Source organism: Sesamum indicum, linkage group LG7 (genome assembly GCF_026168435.1).
Source record: "Sesamum indicum cultivar Baizhima isolate 11 linkage group LG7, ASM2616843v1, whole genome shotgun sequence".
NCBI lineage: Eukaryota > Viridiplantae > Streptophyta > Magnoliopsida > Lamiales > Pedaliaceae > Sesamum > Sesamum indicum.
This window is the reverse complement of record NC_142663.1, coordinates 6,768,613-6,786,008: the sequence shown is the minus strand read 5'-3', so window position 1 is coordinate 6,786,008 and position 17,396 is coordinate 6,768,613. Positions and strand designations below refer to the sequence as shown.

Sequence of the window (17,396 nt, the reverse complement as noted above, 5' to 3'; positions counted from 1 at the left end):
AGATCAAAGAAATAATTATGGAGTATTTGCGCACGTTTGAAAAAATCGCTTTTCAACTTCTGACTCTAAAACGATACTTTTAAAATATTTGAGATATCAACTCTTATTTTTGAAATGGTTAAGAAAAACACCTTTGGTGGTGTTTTTAACTGCTTTATTTTTTTATAAATAAATCCAACATTATTTATGTGTTTGTGTGCGTATGTGTTTTGTGTGTTAGAACTGAGGGGCATAATATCTTATATTCACTTTAAACTATCTCGGTGTGCCCTGACCAGCCACCACCTGCTAATGCCCCAGCTAAAGAATCCATACAACAACAGGACGAAGAAGCTGGAGACCCTCAGTCAACCGATTAGTATTCGCCCAACAAAATATAAAAAAAAAAAAAAAAAAACTAAAAATAGGGACAGAATTTGGACGACATTCTGTCCCAAATAAAAAAAGAAAAATACGTCCCAAGAGCCATCCCAGATTACTTCCCAAACAGTCCGTAAGTAAGTCTCAAACTTATATTTTAAGTATTCGTTTGGGACGACATTCCATTCCAAATAGAAAAAAAAAAACATGTCCAAAAGCTGTCTCAAACTGTCCGTAAGGCTGTCCTAAACTTATATTTCAATTATTCGTCCTTTGGACGGATTTTGGGACGATTTTTATAGGTTATCCCAAATTCCTTCCTGAATTGTGGGGACGACTTTGGCAAATCATCTCAAAATCGTCCGAAATATTTTCCTACAGGGTGTTTTTAAGTGGATATCCTTTTGTCCCAAAATCGTTTCAAATGCCATCTCAAAAATGAATATGGGACTTCAATCCGTCCCAATAAAAACTTTTTTTTTGCAGTTATGTGATACATTTATCATATGATTGGTAATTTTTTTAAAATTATACATCAATTATACAATAAATATATTACATCTGTCATATAATTAATTTAGATCTTACCAAATTCAATGTGAATTAAAATTTTTCCATTATTACTCATTCTTGTCCTACTTAATTATCTCTATAGTTATCCCTATGAGTAAGCAAGTCTTAGTTAAAGTTTCATATATGTGGACAAGAAAACGAGATAATTTGGTGGGGATAAAGACATGGGAAGCACTTTCTCATAATTGTTCTACTAATTTAATTATGTTGATGTAATGATAAAAATATTATTGTCTGACTTGGTCCCTCGGCCCTTACGACAAACAGGTAACCACGAATTCAAAATTCCGACAGCGGACCTGTTATCATGTCTTTGAAACATTCAACGGAGAATGAAAACCTGAGGAAGAACTTAGTCAAGATGATGTGGATGGATGCTTAGTTTACAGTGCATGTCTCAGACTGAAGTTTATGTTTGGGTTGAAAATTAAGGTATCCAGAATATGTATATTATATTTAAATTTAAATAATAATGTGAGAGACCATAATTGATTTTCAATTGTTATTTTTGGTATCGATAATGTTCGAGTACATTGACATAATATTCCAATTATACCTTGCTACTTCCTTACTCAGTATTATTATTGGATCGAATTTTCTATTGTAAAGTTTATTCCATCTTTTACTCCATTCGACGTACATACACCACGTGTACAAAAATAACATCATATATTTTATTTAAAAAAAAACTTTATATACGTGACTTGTGTATGTTGAATGGAGTAGAAAATGAAATAGACTTTACAATAGAAAATTCAATCGTTGTTACGAAGGCTTTTCTTACTTCACTTATGTGATATTGTCGGACCATGGAGTTTGCCCTAATTCTGTATGCAAGTTCAATAATTGTGGATCCAAACTTTGTAATTTTAGTCAGAGGTAATTCTAGTTTTATGACATTTTATAGTTGCTCTAATACAAATAATCGATAGGTAACATTTTAATGTAATTCACAGGAAAATATGTATATGAGTAAGGAATCAATTTTGAGCAGCCACGAAACATATAAGAGAATTATTTGACCATGTAAATCTTATATTTTTTTTAAATTTTTTCCTATCTATATTTTTTTCGCACATATTCATAATTTATCAAAAATGATTCCATATGCCGCAGATTTATAAACATTACACAAATTTTACAATCAGTTATACACAAGAATCGGTATTCATGATGTCTTAGTTTAGTAGATAAGGTTGAAATTTTGTAAATAAATTTGAAAACATGATTTTAAGTACCACCAAACGTGTGGATAGTTATCTCATTTTATATAAGTTTATTATAATTAATTTGTTTAACATTTAAATTAAATTAAATATATTTATTGAAACGATATATTATTCAATTTATTAAAATATTAATATAATCATACACAACCGTTTAGAAAAAAAAAAAAAAAAAAAAGAACGACACAAGAATCACCATATGATTAACATCATTAAATGAAACAAACAAATACACACACACAAGAAATTAAAACACATTCACCAGAAAGCACGACAGAGAAATTCTTGATTCCGGGTAGCTGACAGGAATCTTGAAACGACTATGAGAGAGCAAGTGGGTAATAAAAATCCGCTGCTGCCGCCTATTGGGCTGACCAATTACATGGTTACTGGATGCATATCCGTTACCGGCACCCATGCCCTGTTAGATTCGTTCGGACGCATCAATACGTTGCAGGAAAGGAAAGCTCAACAAGTCTTGAATTTTTCGTTTTATGCCTGTAATCATGTTAGAATTTATAGTTTTTGAATCGATGAGACATCAGTAAACTTCATTTCAATTTTCTATAAATAAAAAAATGCATTTTTGACAAAGAAATTGCATGAGTTGGTTAATTTCCACTATGTGTATCCTCATCTCATATTTGAAAGGGATAAGATATTTAGTGTAATTTTTTTTTTGATATTTAGCGTAATTATACATATATTTCTTACGATTTGAAAAATTATATTTAGTAATTCTGTTAGTCAAAATTCACTAAATTTATTAATATTAACCAAACAATTGAATGAAAATTGATACTTACCATTAATTGAGTTACTACTGACTTATTGCATATTACACACATTTTTTCAAACTAAACTACTCTTATAAATGGTGAAAATATACCTCCTTGCATGCATTAATATGTGAAGATGTATAAGGTAATTTGATCGTAAATAAATTTATTTGACTTGTAATAAATTAGTTGTAAGTCAATCGGAAGTAAATATGAATTTTTATCTTTTTTTTTGTTAATATCAACAAATTCGATAAACTTTAACTAATAAAATGATTTATTTGTTAGACGAAAGCAAAACTAGGATGTAAATTTCAAACCACCCTGTAATTACACCAAATTTCAGGAAAAAAAAGTGTAATTATTTCTATTTAAACTGAAACTAATTATGTTGTATTCATTTAATATTTGTAATAGAAAATGAACAGATATATCAAATTAATCACAAAAATTGTGCAAGTAATTAAATTAAATTCCAACTTCTTCTTCTACCATTTTTGCTTTTTAAATACTAATGGTATATATGAACATTTCAATAAATTAAATTCAAATAATATATACTAATAACAATAAATAAATTATAATACCTTAAATAAATTATAAAATCAGATAAACATACATATTTTGTGGAATTCGAACCTATGTCCTCGATCTATGAGAACACAGCATTGCTTCAACTTCTTCCTCTAGCTTTCGCAATTAATTCAAATTCTCCTTATGTTTTTCAAACATGCAAGACCAAAATCATACATAGTCAAACACTTACAATCTTTGTGCAACACAATTGACCAGCCGCAAAGTGCACTGATTATGTCATAATTTCATCCAAATTCACATACTCAATTCCAAGTATTTATATACAATCTTAAAAACATCAATTGTGAACTAGATTAACATCAGTTGCAATGGAGGAATCAGCTTTTCTTAATTGTTCAAAAATGTCGAGAACAATCTAGGTCATCATTTTATGAAATTCATGGAAATCCAGCACCCCATTCCCATCAAGATCGAAAACCCGAATCATGGCCTCACATTCCTGATGCGATTTCACGTCCCCAAGACGGCGGAGCACCTGCCGGAGCCCCTCCGGCGTGATGCACCCGCCGTCCTTCTCCACCACGTACACCTCGAAAGCCTGCCTGAGAACCTTATCATCCTCGGCGTCTCGCAGTTCCATCATCCGCACGAACTCCCCGAACTCCAACAACAACGACTCCTCGGCGCCGTCGTTCGAGAACTCCCGTATGATCTTCTCGGCCTCCTCGAGCGACACGGTATCGCCTGTGGACGCGAAATAAGCACTCAACTCCTCGGCGGAAATCTTGCCGTCGTTGTTTGCATCGAAGTACCGAAAAACCTGCCGGAACTCTTCTTCCTTACTACTTTTCAGCCCGCCACCGCCGTGGGTGGTGGTTTCAGGAGAAGGGTCTTGGGTTTTGGGCTTGGAACGACGGCGGAAGGGGAGGCGGAGCTTGAAAGCTCTGCCGGCGAATGATCTTGCTATGCCTGCAATCGCCATTCTTGCAAGGAATACTGTAGGAAATTAAGGAAAATAACAGGTGTATATATAGTGTTGAAATTGTATGAAATTTTGCTTAAGTAATAAATATTTGAGGCCGGACCGTCGGATGTGAAGTTGCGAGGCAGCTTCCTCGATTTCGAGAATAATTAGAAATGAAGGGTAAGTAATTAAGGTGGTTGAATTTTGGAAATTAAAAGCGAATAAATTTACTATGGAAATTTGTTTCCCTCTACTTTAGTTTTCTTTCTGCTTTAATGATCCTGTTTTCCTGTGGACAGAATTTTCTAGGAAGGAACCTAGTAATTGTGGTTGTCGTGTTCAATATATTTCTATAATACCTAAAATTGTAAAATTAGTTCTGCATGTTGGTAATATAGTCCTATAATTGTTAATTTAAATTAGAGTTTGTTTGATTTGGACGAAAAGTAGGTGTATAAAACATGTGGAAGTAAAAAAAAATTTGATGTTTGGTTAGGGATAATAATTAGAGAGAAAGTAAAATTGAATGTATATAACACTATTTTGGAGTCCAATTTTGCTTCTGTTCAAAATTGGGCAGAAAAATAAAAATGTAAAAAAGACCAAATAGTATATATTTTATTTTTATTTACTCAATTGCTTGTATATATAATTTTCCTCCAATTCATTTTTCCTCCCCTTGAAAATACAGGTACATAATTTTTTAGGAAAAAAATAAATTGTTGGAAGAACTGCTACGTTGCCGACCATCGATAGTAAATTTTATTTTCTTTAAACTGGATAATTTAGAATAAATGTACAATACTGTAAATCTATGCATAGTTTATGGGTGCAAAGTGTATTTAATTTTTTTTTAAAAAATAAGTGTTATATGTTTAATGTTGTGTTTTAAGAGATAAAAGTTACTCTTCTTTATCAAATCATCTCTTTTTATATATATTTTTACATATATGTGCGTGTATATATATATATATATAAATCATATGTTCATTATCAAATCATATTTTTTTATATTATAATTACATATATGTGTTTATATAAAAAATTCACACAAATAAAATATAAAAATAAATAGGCAAATACTGAGAATGTTTAGGCCATCCCAAAAAAATTGAAACCAACAAAGTTTCTCTCTCTAATTTTTGGTTTTCTTTCTTGGGTGGTGGTGTATGTAATGGGGTTGCTGAGGTTGGCACCCAATTTTGGTTTTCCTTCAGTGCTCTTTACTGCATGGCTTCCTTAGCATTTGAACCGCGCCACTGCCACCAACCCATTCACTTTCACTCACTAAATTCTCGTTTCAAGCATTCTTCTCCCATCAAGAATCAGATTTCTTTGAACTGATCTCTCCGCCTTGTGTTCGTCTGTTGCCCATTTTCTCTTTCTTCTCTTGTTTTTTGTTCTTTGTCATGATGGAGCAGTGGGATTCTCAAATGATGTGAGTTGTCCTACTCTTTAACTGCAAAATTGTAGGCAGCTTGTCCTACTTTTATCTGCAGTCGTCCACAGAAGAGATAGGAGGAAGAATTACAGCAGAGTTGTTGTCGCATTTTATATGTAGCGTTTTCTAGGTTCTTTTATTTGTTTAGTCAGAAGCACGCTTCCTTGTAGCCGTTGGCTATCTTCTTTCTTTTCACTTATAAAAGCGTTATTAGTTTCTTATGGTAATTAATTAGTTTGACAGTTAACTCTGTTAAACTGCTTATAAAAGAAGACTTCGTCTTCTTGAACAGACACTCAAGAACAGCTACTGTAAATCATTTTCTTTGAATAAATTGTTCCCTCAATGCTTACTTTTCTACATTAACAGTGGAATGCTTTCGCTTTTTTCTTAAGAATTTCGTGAGGGTTCTTGAGCGATTTCTTGATTTTTTTTTTGTTCTAAATTGATTTCTTGATTTTCTTGAGGTTTTTTCTATTTCTTGATTTATTTCTCGATTTTCTCAAGGGTTTTTCTACATTAACAGTGGAATGCTTTCGCTTTTTTCTTAAGAATTTCGTGAGGGTTCTTGAGTGATTTCTTGATTTTTTTTTGTTCTAAATTGATTTCTTGATTTTCTTGAGGTTTTTTCTATTTCTTGATTTATTTCTCGATTTTCTTGAGGGTTTTTCTATTTCGTTATCTATTCTGTTCTTTATTTTTTGCCCCTTTGTAATTTCTTGATTTTTTTTTCCTGAAATGGTCTGTTTTGACATGTTATTGCATGATGCTTTTCCGCGTCGTGTGTATTTGCGATTTTGTTGATTTTGGCTTTTTTGCATGCTGGAACATGTACATTCACAATTATCTGATCAGAAACAACATGCACGAAACTGCCTGAGATTTTCGCCAGAGAGGCTAATGTCTGTCCCAAGGCTGTTGGTAGGTTGACTCTCTCGGTCACTTTCAAGATTCTTTTGATGTACTTAAGAAATCTATTGTTTTCTTGAGACTATTGTGTCTATTAATGCAAGAACTAATCGTTGCTTGAATTTAGTTTCTTTTGACGGAAACTTTTATTTTTGGAAAGTGTATCTAATCTATGGCTAAATTTTTTCTGAGTTGAGTGCTATTGCATGGTTGATTTTGGGTTATTTAAGCCAATGCTGCAGTGATATTTGGTTATGATATCTTATGAATAACAAGTACTGTGTAAATGCTTTTTGGTGCTCAAACTTTTTTCTTTAAGCAATTGAGGGTTGACGCTATTCTTTTCTTGCACAATAAACGTAGTATATTATGTTCCAATAATTTGCTGTAGTAATTGCTTGAGGTATCATTGCTTTTACATATATTTCTTTCTGCAGCATTGGAACCTCCTGAAGGGTTTCTGTCAGAATGGTGGTCGTTATTTTGGAGTGTATACTCTACTCATTGCACAAATCATGCTGAAGCACTAGAAGACTCTTCATCAAAGGTTTTGCTTAATATAAATTTGTTTAACCGCCGTTTTATCTCTGTCCAAATTCTACAATTATGCCAAGTTTTCCGTACTTGTCAGGCAACTCAGAATGCTGGAAGTGTGTCTCAGAATGTTAATTCTGTTATGCTGGACCCAGATGTCGATTATATTTTACAGACTCGCCCCACAGTGCAAATGCCAGGACTTCCTAGTATGCTACAAACTCTCAATCCAAGGCCAGACATAGAAAATTTGCAGCAAAGTGATGCTTCGAGAATGATGCCAAGGCCAATATTAGAACTTCCTATTTCAGACTTCAGTACAAGGCCAGGACAAACTTCAAGAAGTTTGATAACTGCACCAATATTGGAGCAAGAGCGTCTTAAGCTTCCTGTCAGGGACTTGAATTCTGACTCGCAGGTTCTAAATGTCAATGAATTAGCTTGCATGCTGCCATCTTCAAGAAATTCTAGGTAACTCATCTTCTGAGTCTACTGTCTATCTGAATCCGTCTCTCGCAAAGCTGCTATAAATTTCTTCCAAAGTCCTTGTTAGGTGATGTTCTCATTACAAAGGTGGTAAAAAGGAAGGTGATTGCTATTAAAAGGATGTTATAAGGGTGCTTTATACCTATTCTGATTTCCCTGGAATTGATTTCACTTAAAAGTTACATAAACTGCATAACATGATTTGTGAGAATTCCTGATTTTCAATGACTTCCTAAGTTACGGCTGGCGTGGTGATTTTTCATATGAAAACTTATGAATTTTTGGCTTATAAATGCTAGTGTGTTCTATCTTGCAGCCACCTACTGTAGAAATTATATAGGAATCCTCAGCTTTCTGTTACTAGAGTATGTCAACGTTTTATGCAACTAATAGTAGGATACAGTTAAAAATGATGTTGATAAAATATTTTACTTATTCTGTAGAATGACAAAGGTGGTGCTAGTTTGAGGAGATCCACTGCCGCAGAACCAACTTATCATCCACCACGACCTATTCAACCCGAAATAAGACCTGCTGATAGAGGTTTGTTAGATGCTTGTTCCTCTTATCGTTCTGTCCTCATTCCTACTTAGTTGTATATTGATTTTTGTTCCACCACGTACCCTTTTGTCTTGTAAAAGGGTAGTTGGTGGGTTATGTGAACGGAAGTTGTATCTTGGAGAATTCATTAGAATCTTTAAGAAGTTCTTTGGTTCTGAAAGAATTTAAACTTTAGACCAACACTAAAAAGGGCGGGGGTTCAATCATTTAAAGCTTTTTTCTAAAATCAAAATTGTATTAGGAACTCTGGCATAATGAAACCCCTCCCCAAGACCAAATTGTGGATCTGAACTGAATATGTTGTTACAATGTAAAGCTAAAATGTAGAGTTCACTTGATATGACCTTCTCAGATTGCAAGTTTATAATCTTTTGCCCCACAGATTCCCAAGGGTGTCTTCAGCTTCCTGTCAAGAACTTGAATTATAACTCGGAGCTTTGTGATTTTGATCAGTTACGTTGCTTACTGCCATCTTCAAGCAATTGCAGGTAACATTATGTCGAATATACAGTCTGTTTGCTGATTCTAAAGTTATCATGACATTCTATTCAGTACAACTAACTGCGGTTCAGTATAGGCATCGCTGTTGCTACCCATTTAGTTAGTAGGAGACCTAAACGCTTTATAGGTGTCGCTATTGACGTAATTAGTAATCAGTACTGCCAGCCTAAATACGGCTAGTTATCGAGTTACACTGCTAGTCTCTGTTAGTAGAGGCAGTTGTTCTCGAGTGGCTGCACCAAGTGGTGGTGCTATAAAGAAGGCAGGGGTGTAAAATCTTTTGGATCTTTGGATTTTTGTGCAACATAAAGAAGTGCATAACAGTCTATAATATAGGAAATTTTGATGTGTTTAAATTATTTTATGTCGTCAAACTAGCCCAAGTGCTCCTCGGTTTCTTCAATGAGCATAAGTCTTGCTATATGTGGGCAAACTTCATGAATTTGCCGTATTAAATAACTTACTCCCACTAGTCTTTCAGATATTAGCAATAACTCTTGTGTTGTCTTTCCACGTACAATGAGCTTGCATGCGAGATCTCATCAGCATAAAATTTCTTTACTTGTCTTCAGTAACCAAAAGGAATTCGGAAATGCGTCTCATTGATTTAGTCTCATCTCAAAGAAATACTTAACACAATAATGCATATTTTTACATGGACTTGGAGCCCTGGACTAAATCATTCTAGTCAAAAGTTCATTAAAATAACTTTAGAGTTGATCTTCTTTTTCCCTTACTTTCTAACTGGTATAATCTTACATCTAAGAGCCTCTGAAATTTCATGAGAAGAGAATACATCTTTTGATAACAGAAAATATCACAGGATGTGTTGCTTTCTTCCTTTATATGATTGGATAAAAATATGATTTAATGTAAATGGAATCTCATGACATTTTATGTATATTCTGCAGCATGCTTTCAGGAACTTAGTTTGTTTCACTTGGTCCCACGAACATCCGGGGAGCTGATTTACCTGCGTCTTGAAGTTCATCCAAAATTGCTAAAACGAAAAAGATGTTGAGGTAAGTAGAAGCAATCTAGTTGTTTGCATTGACTTTTGATTCCCTTAAGCTTGTTCACAATTTTACTATTATCCGCTTATCTATTTACCATTCTCAGGTGTAGAGATTACTTTACAATTTTATTGGATAAATTTAGTAAATATTTATTAAACATTATGTTTTCTTATTCTTCCGACAGTATGTTTACCCATACTTTTTCTCGTGTCCCAAATATTTAAAAGAAAGAATGTTGATAGAATCAGAAACATTGTAATAGATCAAAAGCCTATTACTATAGACATAGAAAGCTTGTTTTATATCATCGGACAGTTTGACTATGGTATGTGATTGGATTTCAAGAAGAAAAGGTCACTCTCTTTTGATGTATGCTATCTTGCTGAAAATTTCTTTTTATTCAGAAATTCTTTTTCCTTGCATCCTTGTTTATAGGTCGCATGTGTAACTGTTGACTCAAGGACACTAAGTTTGGCGTGTAAGGGCGCAAAGATCTTTTTGACTAGTTGTCAAGACAACTTGCTGGACTGTCCGAGTTTCCTCATGCTATACATCTGCTAATAACCTCTGCATCTGCTATGACGGTATTTTCTCTAGCAAAGTTAAATGTTTCCTATAGAGTTTTCAATATTTCTCATGATATTGTATGGTTAACTTTTCCCTTGGATTAATCAGCTAGATGTTCGTAAAGCTGCTGAAGCAGGCTTTAGTGAAATAGTCAGGGTTTGTGGACACGAAATGGCATGTAAGCCGCAAAGTTCTAAAGCTTTGTTAGAGATCTCTTGACTTAGAGATCATAATTTTATCTAATTTGTTCCTCTTGTAGGTGACACAAGTTTTGAAAAGTGTACAAGGTTCTTCTTTTAGCTATTGATGTCGAACAACTGTAACCGTATAGGATTTTCAAGGTAATTTTATTTTGTGCCCTAACTCGAGTAAACTCTCATCGAAAAGATGAAACAGTTTTTCTATCTTCCAAATCTGAATTTCATGGCTTCTTGTTGGCTTGTAGAAAATATCGAATCGAATAGATTGATTTTAGCAACCATAACATCCAAAACCAGCTCAAAGGTTGGAAAATCCAATGCTTATGGTGATCGTGCGCTTCCATCATGGCAAGGAACATAGTTGCATTTTCAGTACGTTTTCATGTGGTTGAATTGCTTAATTTTTTGAATCATGGCATATATTTTGATCAATATCTTGTTCCTGTAGAGAGGCGGTCCTTTGGCCTCCTACCAAAGGACCAAGACAAGATTGATCGTGTCTGTTCACGACATCAATATTCAGTCACATGCTTGCTGAATGTGAATGACTCAAACAAGGTAAGATAAATTTGGCAGTTGACATACAAGGTATGGCCTTTTCATTTTGGTTGTTATGCTTCATGTAATTTTTTTTTGGTTGATTTTGTCCGATTGGTTTCTTCTCATTCTTTTTGTCTTTTGATTGTTAGTGATTGTGGGCTTTTCTTATTGGTTTGTGATTTTTGGGGTTTTATTCAGAATTATTTATGTGTTTGTGCTTTTTGTATTTTGATTGTTTTTGTGAATGTGGTGTTGTGTGGGTTTGCACTGTCTCTGTTATTTATTGTGGGTTTTGGTGCAATTTGATGACCTAATCGTTTGTTCTTGTTTCTTGGATTTGATCTTTTGTTTCTACTTAGTTTGTAATTGTGGGATGCTTTTTGTGATTCTCGATTGTTTTTTATGGATTATGATTCTTGAATTTTTAGTTTCTTGAAATTTGTTTTAATTTTGTCTTGTAATTAGTTTTGTGATTGTGGACTTGAATGCAACTGGTGTGATATTTGAATTAGTTTCTTGGACCTTTCTTTGTGCTTGTGATTATTCATTTTTTTGGTTGAATTTGGTCTCATTGATGTTCCAATATTTGGTTAGTTTTCTGGGTGTTTGATTCTTTTGATATTCTAATGGAATTTCAGTAATTAGTTGTGTGATTGTGGGTTTTTTTTTTATTGATTGTTCTGTGGTTTGTGGGATTTTATTCTGGTTGTTTATGTGATTGTACTGTTTGTAGTGTAATTTGACGTGTGATTGTTGTTTGTCTTGTGATTAACTGTGATTCACGATTTTTTCTGACTGTTGTGTGATTTCTGAATTTGTATTGTTTATGTGACTGTTTGTATTTTGATTGTTTGATCGTTTTTGTTTGTGGGCTTGTGAAATTACTTTAATTGTTGTGGATTTTGGTGTAATTTGACTTAATTGTTTGAACTTGTTTCTTCGATTAGACATTTTGTCTTCTAAATAGTTTATGTGATTATCGGTTGTTTGTATCTTTTTGTGATTGTGATTTGTCTTGTGATTCTTTTTGTGATTGTGCTTTGTGTTCTAATTCTTTTTGTGATCGCGAGTTTGTTTTATGAATTTTCATGAATGTGGGTACTTTTCTGATTGATTGTTATGTGATTTGTGATATTTTATTCTGATTGTTTGTGAGATTGTGTTGTTTGTGGTCTCATTGTATTTATGACTGGGGTTGTGTGGGTTTCTTTTGTTTTTGTGATTTATCGTGGGTTTTGGTGCAATTTGAGTTAATTATTGGTACTTATTTCTTGGATTTGATCTTTTGTTTCTAATTAGATTGTAATTGTAGGTGGTTGTTTGTGATGCTTGATTGTTTCTATGTCAGTTATGATTCTTGAATTTTCAGTTTCTCACTTTCTTGGAATTTTGCTTGATTTTATCTTGTAATTAGTTTTGTTACTGTGGATTTTTGGTGCAATCAGTGTGATATCAAAATCAGTTTCTTGGATTCTTATTCATTTTGGTTGTGGAGCTTGATGTTTTTTTTGGGTTAATTTTCTTATGATTATTCGTAATTGTGTGTTTTTTGTGATTGTTGTGTGATTTTGGATTTTTATTCACATTGTTTGTGTTTGTGCATTTTGTGTTTTGATTGTTTTTGTAACTGTGATGTTGTGTGGATCTGCACTGTTTCTATAATTTCTTGTGGGTTTTGGTGCATTTTGATGACCTAATTGTTCATTCTTTTTTCTTGGATTTGATCTCTTGTTTCTAATTAGTTTGTAATTGTGGGATGTTTTTTGTGATTCTTGATTGTTTCTTGTGGACTATGATTCTTGAATTTTAGTTTCTTGGAATTTTGTTTCAATTTATTCTTGTAATTAGTTTTGTGATTGTGGGTTTGTGGTGCAACTGGTATGATATTTGAATCAGTTTCTTAGATCTTTTTTTGTGGTGTGGTTATTCATTGTTTTTTGGTTAATTTGGTCTATTGATGTTCTGAATGTTTGGATAGTTTTCTCGATGTTTGATTATTTTGATGTTCTGATGGAATTTTAGCTTAGTTTTGTGATTGTTGGTTTGCGGTGCAATTGAAGTTCTATTACTCAGTTAGTTTATTGTTCTGTGATTTGTGGGATTTTATTCTGGTTGTTTATGTGATTGTGTTGTTTGTGTTCTCATTGTATTTGTGCTGTTTGTAGTGTAATTTGACCTGTGATTGTGGTTTGTCTTCTGATTGACTATGATTGTGGGTTTTTTTATGAGTGTTGTGTGATTTCTGAATTTTCATCGTTTATGTGACTGTTTGTACTCTGATTTTTTGATTTTTTTTGGTTGTGGGCTTTGTTTAGTTACTTGAATTGTTGTGGGTTTTGGTGCAATTTGACTTGTATTTATAACTGAGGGTTGTATGGGTTTCTTTTATTACTGTGATTTATCGTGGGTTTTGGTACAATTTGAGTTAATAATTAGAACTTGTTTGTGATGCTTGATTGTTTCTTATCAATTATGATTCTTGAATTTTCAATTTTTCTCTTTCTTGGAATTTTGTTTGATTTTTATCTTTTAATTAGTTTTTTTACAATGGATTTTTGGTGCAACTAGTATGATATCAAAATCAGTTTCTTGGATATTTTTTTCTTTTTGGTTGTGGTTGTTTTTTTGGTTAATTTCGTGTGACGAATGTTTTATGATTTTTTTTTCTTATGATTGCTAGTGATTGTGGGGGGTTTTTGTGATTATTAGATTTATGGGTTCTTATTTAGATTGTTTGTGCTTTTTGTGTTTTGATTATTTTATGACTGTGGTGGTGTTATGTGTTTGCATTGTTTGTGTGATTTATTGTGGATTTTGTGCAATTTGACTTAATTATTCGTTCTTGTTTCTGGGATTTGATCTTTTATTTCTAATTAGTTTGTGATTCTGGGATGCTTTTTGTGATTCTTGATTGTTTCTTGTGGATTATGATTCCTGAATTTTTAGTTTCTTGGAATTTTATTTTAATTTTGTCTTGTAATTAGGTTTGTGATTGTGAGTTTGTAATAAGTCAATTGTTGGTAAATATGAATCTCCATTCAAATTTTATGCTAATTTCAATAAATTCAATGAATTTTGATTAACGGAGAGATCTATTTGTCGGACGAAAGCAAATATAATTATACCAAATCTCATGTCGGTGTAATTATCTCATTCACTTAAGATTATATTTAAATTAATGAATTTGAATTTGAATTTGAATTTGAAAAAATAATTCAAAGAAAGGATTTCAAATGATTTTATATAAAAAAATATTTAAAATTTACTAATATATAATAAAATATAATTTAAATTTAGAAATAAATTTAAAACCCTTTAGTTTTAAAAATATTCAAATAAATTGAAAAGATTATAATTTTAAATTGATCGATTCAAATAAAATTTAAATATATTTATAATGAAAATATAATCACTTCTAATAGTACAAGACGTTGATGGGATGGGCATGTCAGCAAAATAATTGCAAGAACAAGACAGAGGGGGACGCTAAGGCAAAAATCCGTCTTCATAAGTTCTTGGAATGGAAATTATGTCTGATGGTACATTGTACGTAGACATATTTCACTCAATTCTTGAAATGAATTCAAAGGTACATTGAATCTAGTCACATTTTCCCCTTGTCCTAAAAGTAATTATTTTATGTTAATGTAATTGATCACTTTATTTAATTATAAAATAATCAGACTATTTAATTGTTTATTAGAAAAAAGAATTGAAAACAAATATTGAGATTTAAAGTTTTAGTATGCACTCTTGAGGTTGCAATTATAATTATAAGTATATCGCTATTTAGGACAAAATTTATAGTTACACCTCCTGTGATAAATTATATCGACACTTTTCAGGAGGTGTAATTTTACATATATCAGATATATTTATGTAATTAAGTTTGTTTTTTTTTAAAGTATCAGTATAACTTACCCATGCTGCACCAACTATTATATAGTTTTACGGATTCATAAATTTTCTTGACTACTCACAAAAATAAAAATAAAAATAATGAATTCTGAGTACACATTTAAATTAATTGCGATTATAAAATAAGGACGACTAATATATTCAATAAATTTGTAATAAGTCAAAATGTATTGAATTTCAAACCGACGAAAATATTATTTCATCATAATATTTATTTATTTTTAATTAATATCAATAGATATCCAAATTAATCAAAATTAAGTAATATGGGATTGAGAATTTATTTTTTATTTTTATTTTTGGAAACAGAAGTGGGTATTTATTTAATTGAATTAGACGAAGAAACCCTGGAGTTCATTTCGTGTCGTACTCTCAGAACTACTGAAAATGGAAAGGATGATAACAATAAGAGTTTTCTATTCCGATGATTTCAAATATTGGTCCTTTTATTTATCACAACTCTAAATATGTATGTGAATTCTATTTATATTATCTCAAACATGTATGTTAAAATATAAGATATCAGTACAATCAATTATCACAGTATATAAAGTGATGAAATAAAATTTTAAAAGAAGTTTGAAATTAGAAAAGTTGAATTGGTGGAGAGCCGCGACACTTGTCTTTATCCTAAAGCTCTATAATTGTTTCTATACGTGCAAGTTTTAGTGGCTGATCATGACTCTAGGAACTCTAGAGCTTTGTGGGAGTACAAAATATTTTTAGAACTCATGAAAAACGCTATCTCAGTACTCATTATAAAAAAAAAATCACACAGTCGATTAAATGAGTCATAAATATAAAATTGGAATGGTAAATACTGAATAGACTTCATAAAAAAATCACAATTAAATAATCATAATAATGGGATCATAAACTTCAAATAAGTATTAGTTAAACTGAAACAAAGGGTTTGAAATAATTTGATAATTTAAAAATTTTTTAGAGCTCATCTCCAACAAATACTGTCCATTCTCGTATCATGATTAGCTTTTAATGACTTTTCATATTTGTACACTTTTCCATTGTAATAATGAAAAAAGTTAAGGTTTTTTAATTTCATTTTCTTACGCAACTCTCTTGGTTTCGTATTTTTCCTAAAAAAAGAGAAATTGTCTAATTTTTCATGAAATACAAAAGACATCTAAGTGTAATTAATTCTAAAATATATAAATAATTATATACACTCATAACCTATGGTTTGTCTGCACAAACCACCCGTACCTTTTGCATAATCACAAAAACCGTCCCTTATAGTAAAAAAATAAGAGTAGTTTGTGTAATAATGTTCACGTTTTTGGGGAGTGTACGTGTAGTTTTTTTTTTAAAAAAAGAATAGTTAATGTGCAAATGGTACTGACATGTTTTGATGAATATATGTATAATTATTCAAAAAAAATAAAATAATTTGTATAAATTGATTATAGATAAAAAAATATAAATATAATTATCCATATAATATAATAAATAGGTGCATCCAAGTAAGGATAGGATATGCTGCGCATCGATGGCGTTCCTTTGGTCATTGTCAAATCTCAATCATATTATTTAAAGTAGTGCGTTTCATAGTCCTTGGCGTTTTGCAACTTCTCCAACGTATCATATTCACCACCAATTTTTGGCTTATCCCCTCATGCATATCCCCATTGCTTGCGTGGTTTCTTGAACGATAAACATATCTATATATATATATATATATATACATGATATAGGCATACGTTTCATTAAAATTTCAATTGATTATAGTTTAGTTTAGAATATATAAAAGTTTTTGTTTGTAAAATTTCATTAATAATAATAATAATAATAATAACAACAACAACAACGTAGGTTGTGAATTTGTACTGAATTTCTTAATCAGAATGAGATCAACTAAACTTTTATTAATCGGAATATGATTTACCCCCGCGCCCATTCTCTTCGCTTCCTTCTGGTAGAGTTTATATTGTAGTCGATCATGCATTGTGGCATTGATGATGGGCATAGATTATGTCGCATTTTCTTCTTGAATTTGGACTCCTTTTTGGACTTTGTTCATTAGAGTCATTTTCCTAATAACCGCTACATCATCACTTTGAACCTGGACATATTTCTAAGTTTCATACATTATTTCCTTGAACCTGGATTGATTTTTATATTTCATTAAATAGAGATAATCATGCTACTTATCATATTATATTTAATTACTTAATAATGGAATATCAATTAATTATATAATGTACTATTTTCGGGAATATCAACCTTTCCTTTTTTAAATTAATCTTTTCCTCCATCAAATTTGTAG

General features: G+C 31.7%; 1 protein-coding gene and 1 long non-coding RNA gene across 2 annotated transcripts; one reads left to right on the top strand and one right to left on the bottom strand.

The window, feature by feature from the left end:
* Positions 1 to 3,746: 3,746 nt before the first annotated feature.
* On the bottom strand, positions 3,747 to 4,589 carry LOC105166189 (putative calcium-binding protein CML41). Its single transcript, XM_011085444.3, has one exon. The coding sequence runs from the start codon at positions 4,455 to 4,457 to the stop codon at positions 3,891 to 3,893; it is 567 nt and encodes a 188-aa protein (XP_011083746.1). The 5' UTR covers positions 4,458 to 4,589; the 3' UTR covers positions 3,747 to 3,890.
* A 1,547-nt stretch (positions 4,590 to 6,136) lies between these two features.
* LOC105166188 (uncharacterized) lies at positions 6,137 to 14,283 on the top strand. Its single transcript, XR_848151.3, has 11 exons — positions 6,137 to 6,801; positions 7,227 to 7,336; positions 7,421 to 7,794; positions 8,253 to 8,352; positions 8,753 to 8,858; positions 9,783 to 9,893; positions 10,323 to 10,471; positions 10,563 to 10,632; positions 10,714 to 10,795; positions 10,900 to 11,026; positions 11,103 to 14,283. It is a non-coding gene; the product is annotated as an uncharacterized LOC105166188 (long non-coding RNA).
* Positions 14,284 to 17,396: the final 3,113 nt, after the last annotated feature.

Excerpts from the sequence above, each read along its gene's own strand:
- LOC105166189 (XM_011085444.3), bottom strand. The coding sequence starts at position 4,457 with ATGGCGATTGCAGGCATAGCAAGATCATTCGCCGGCAGAGCTTTCAAG.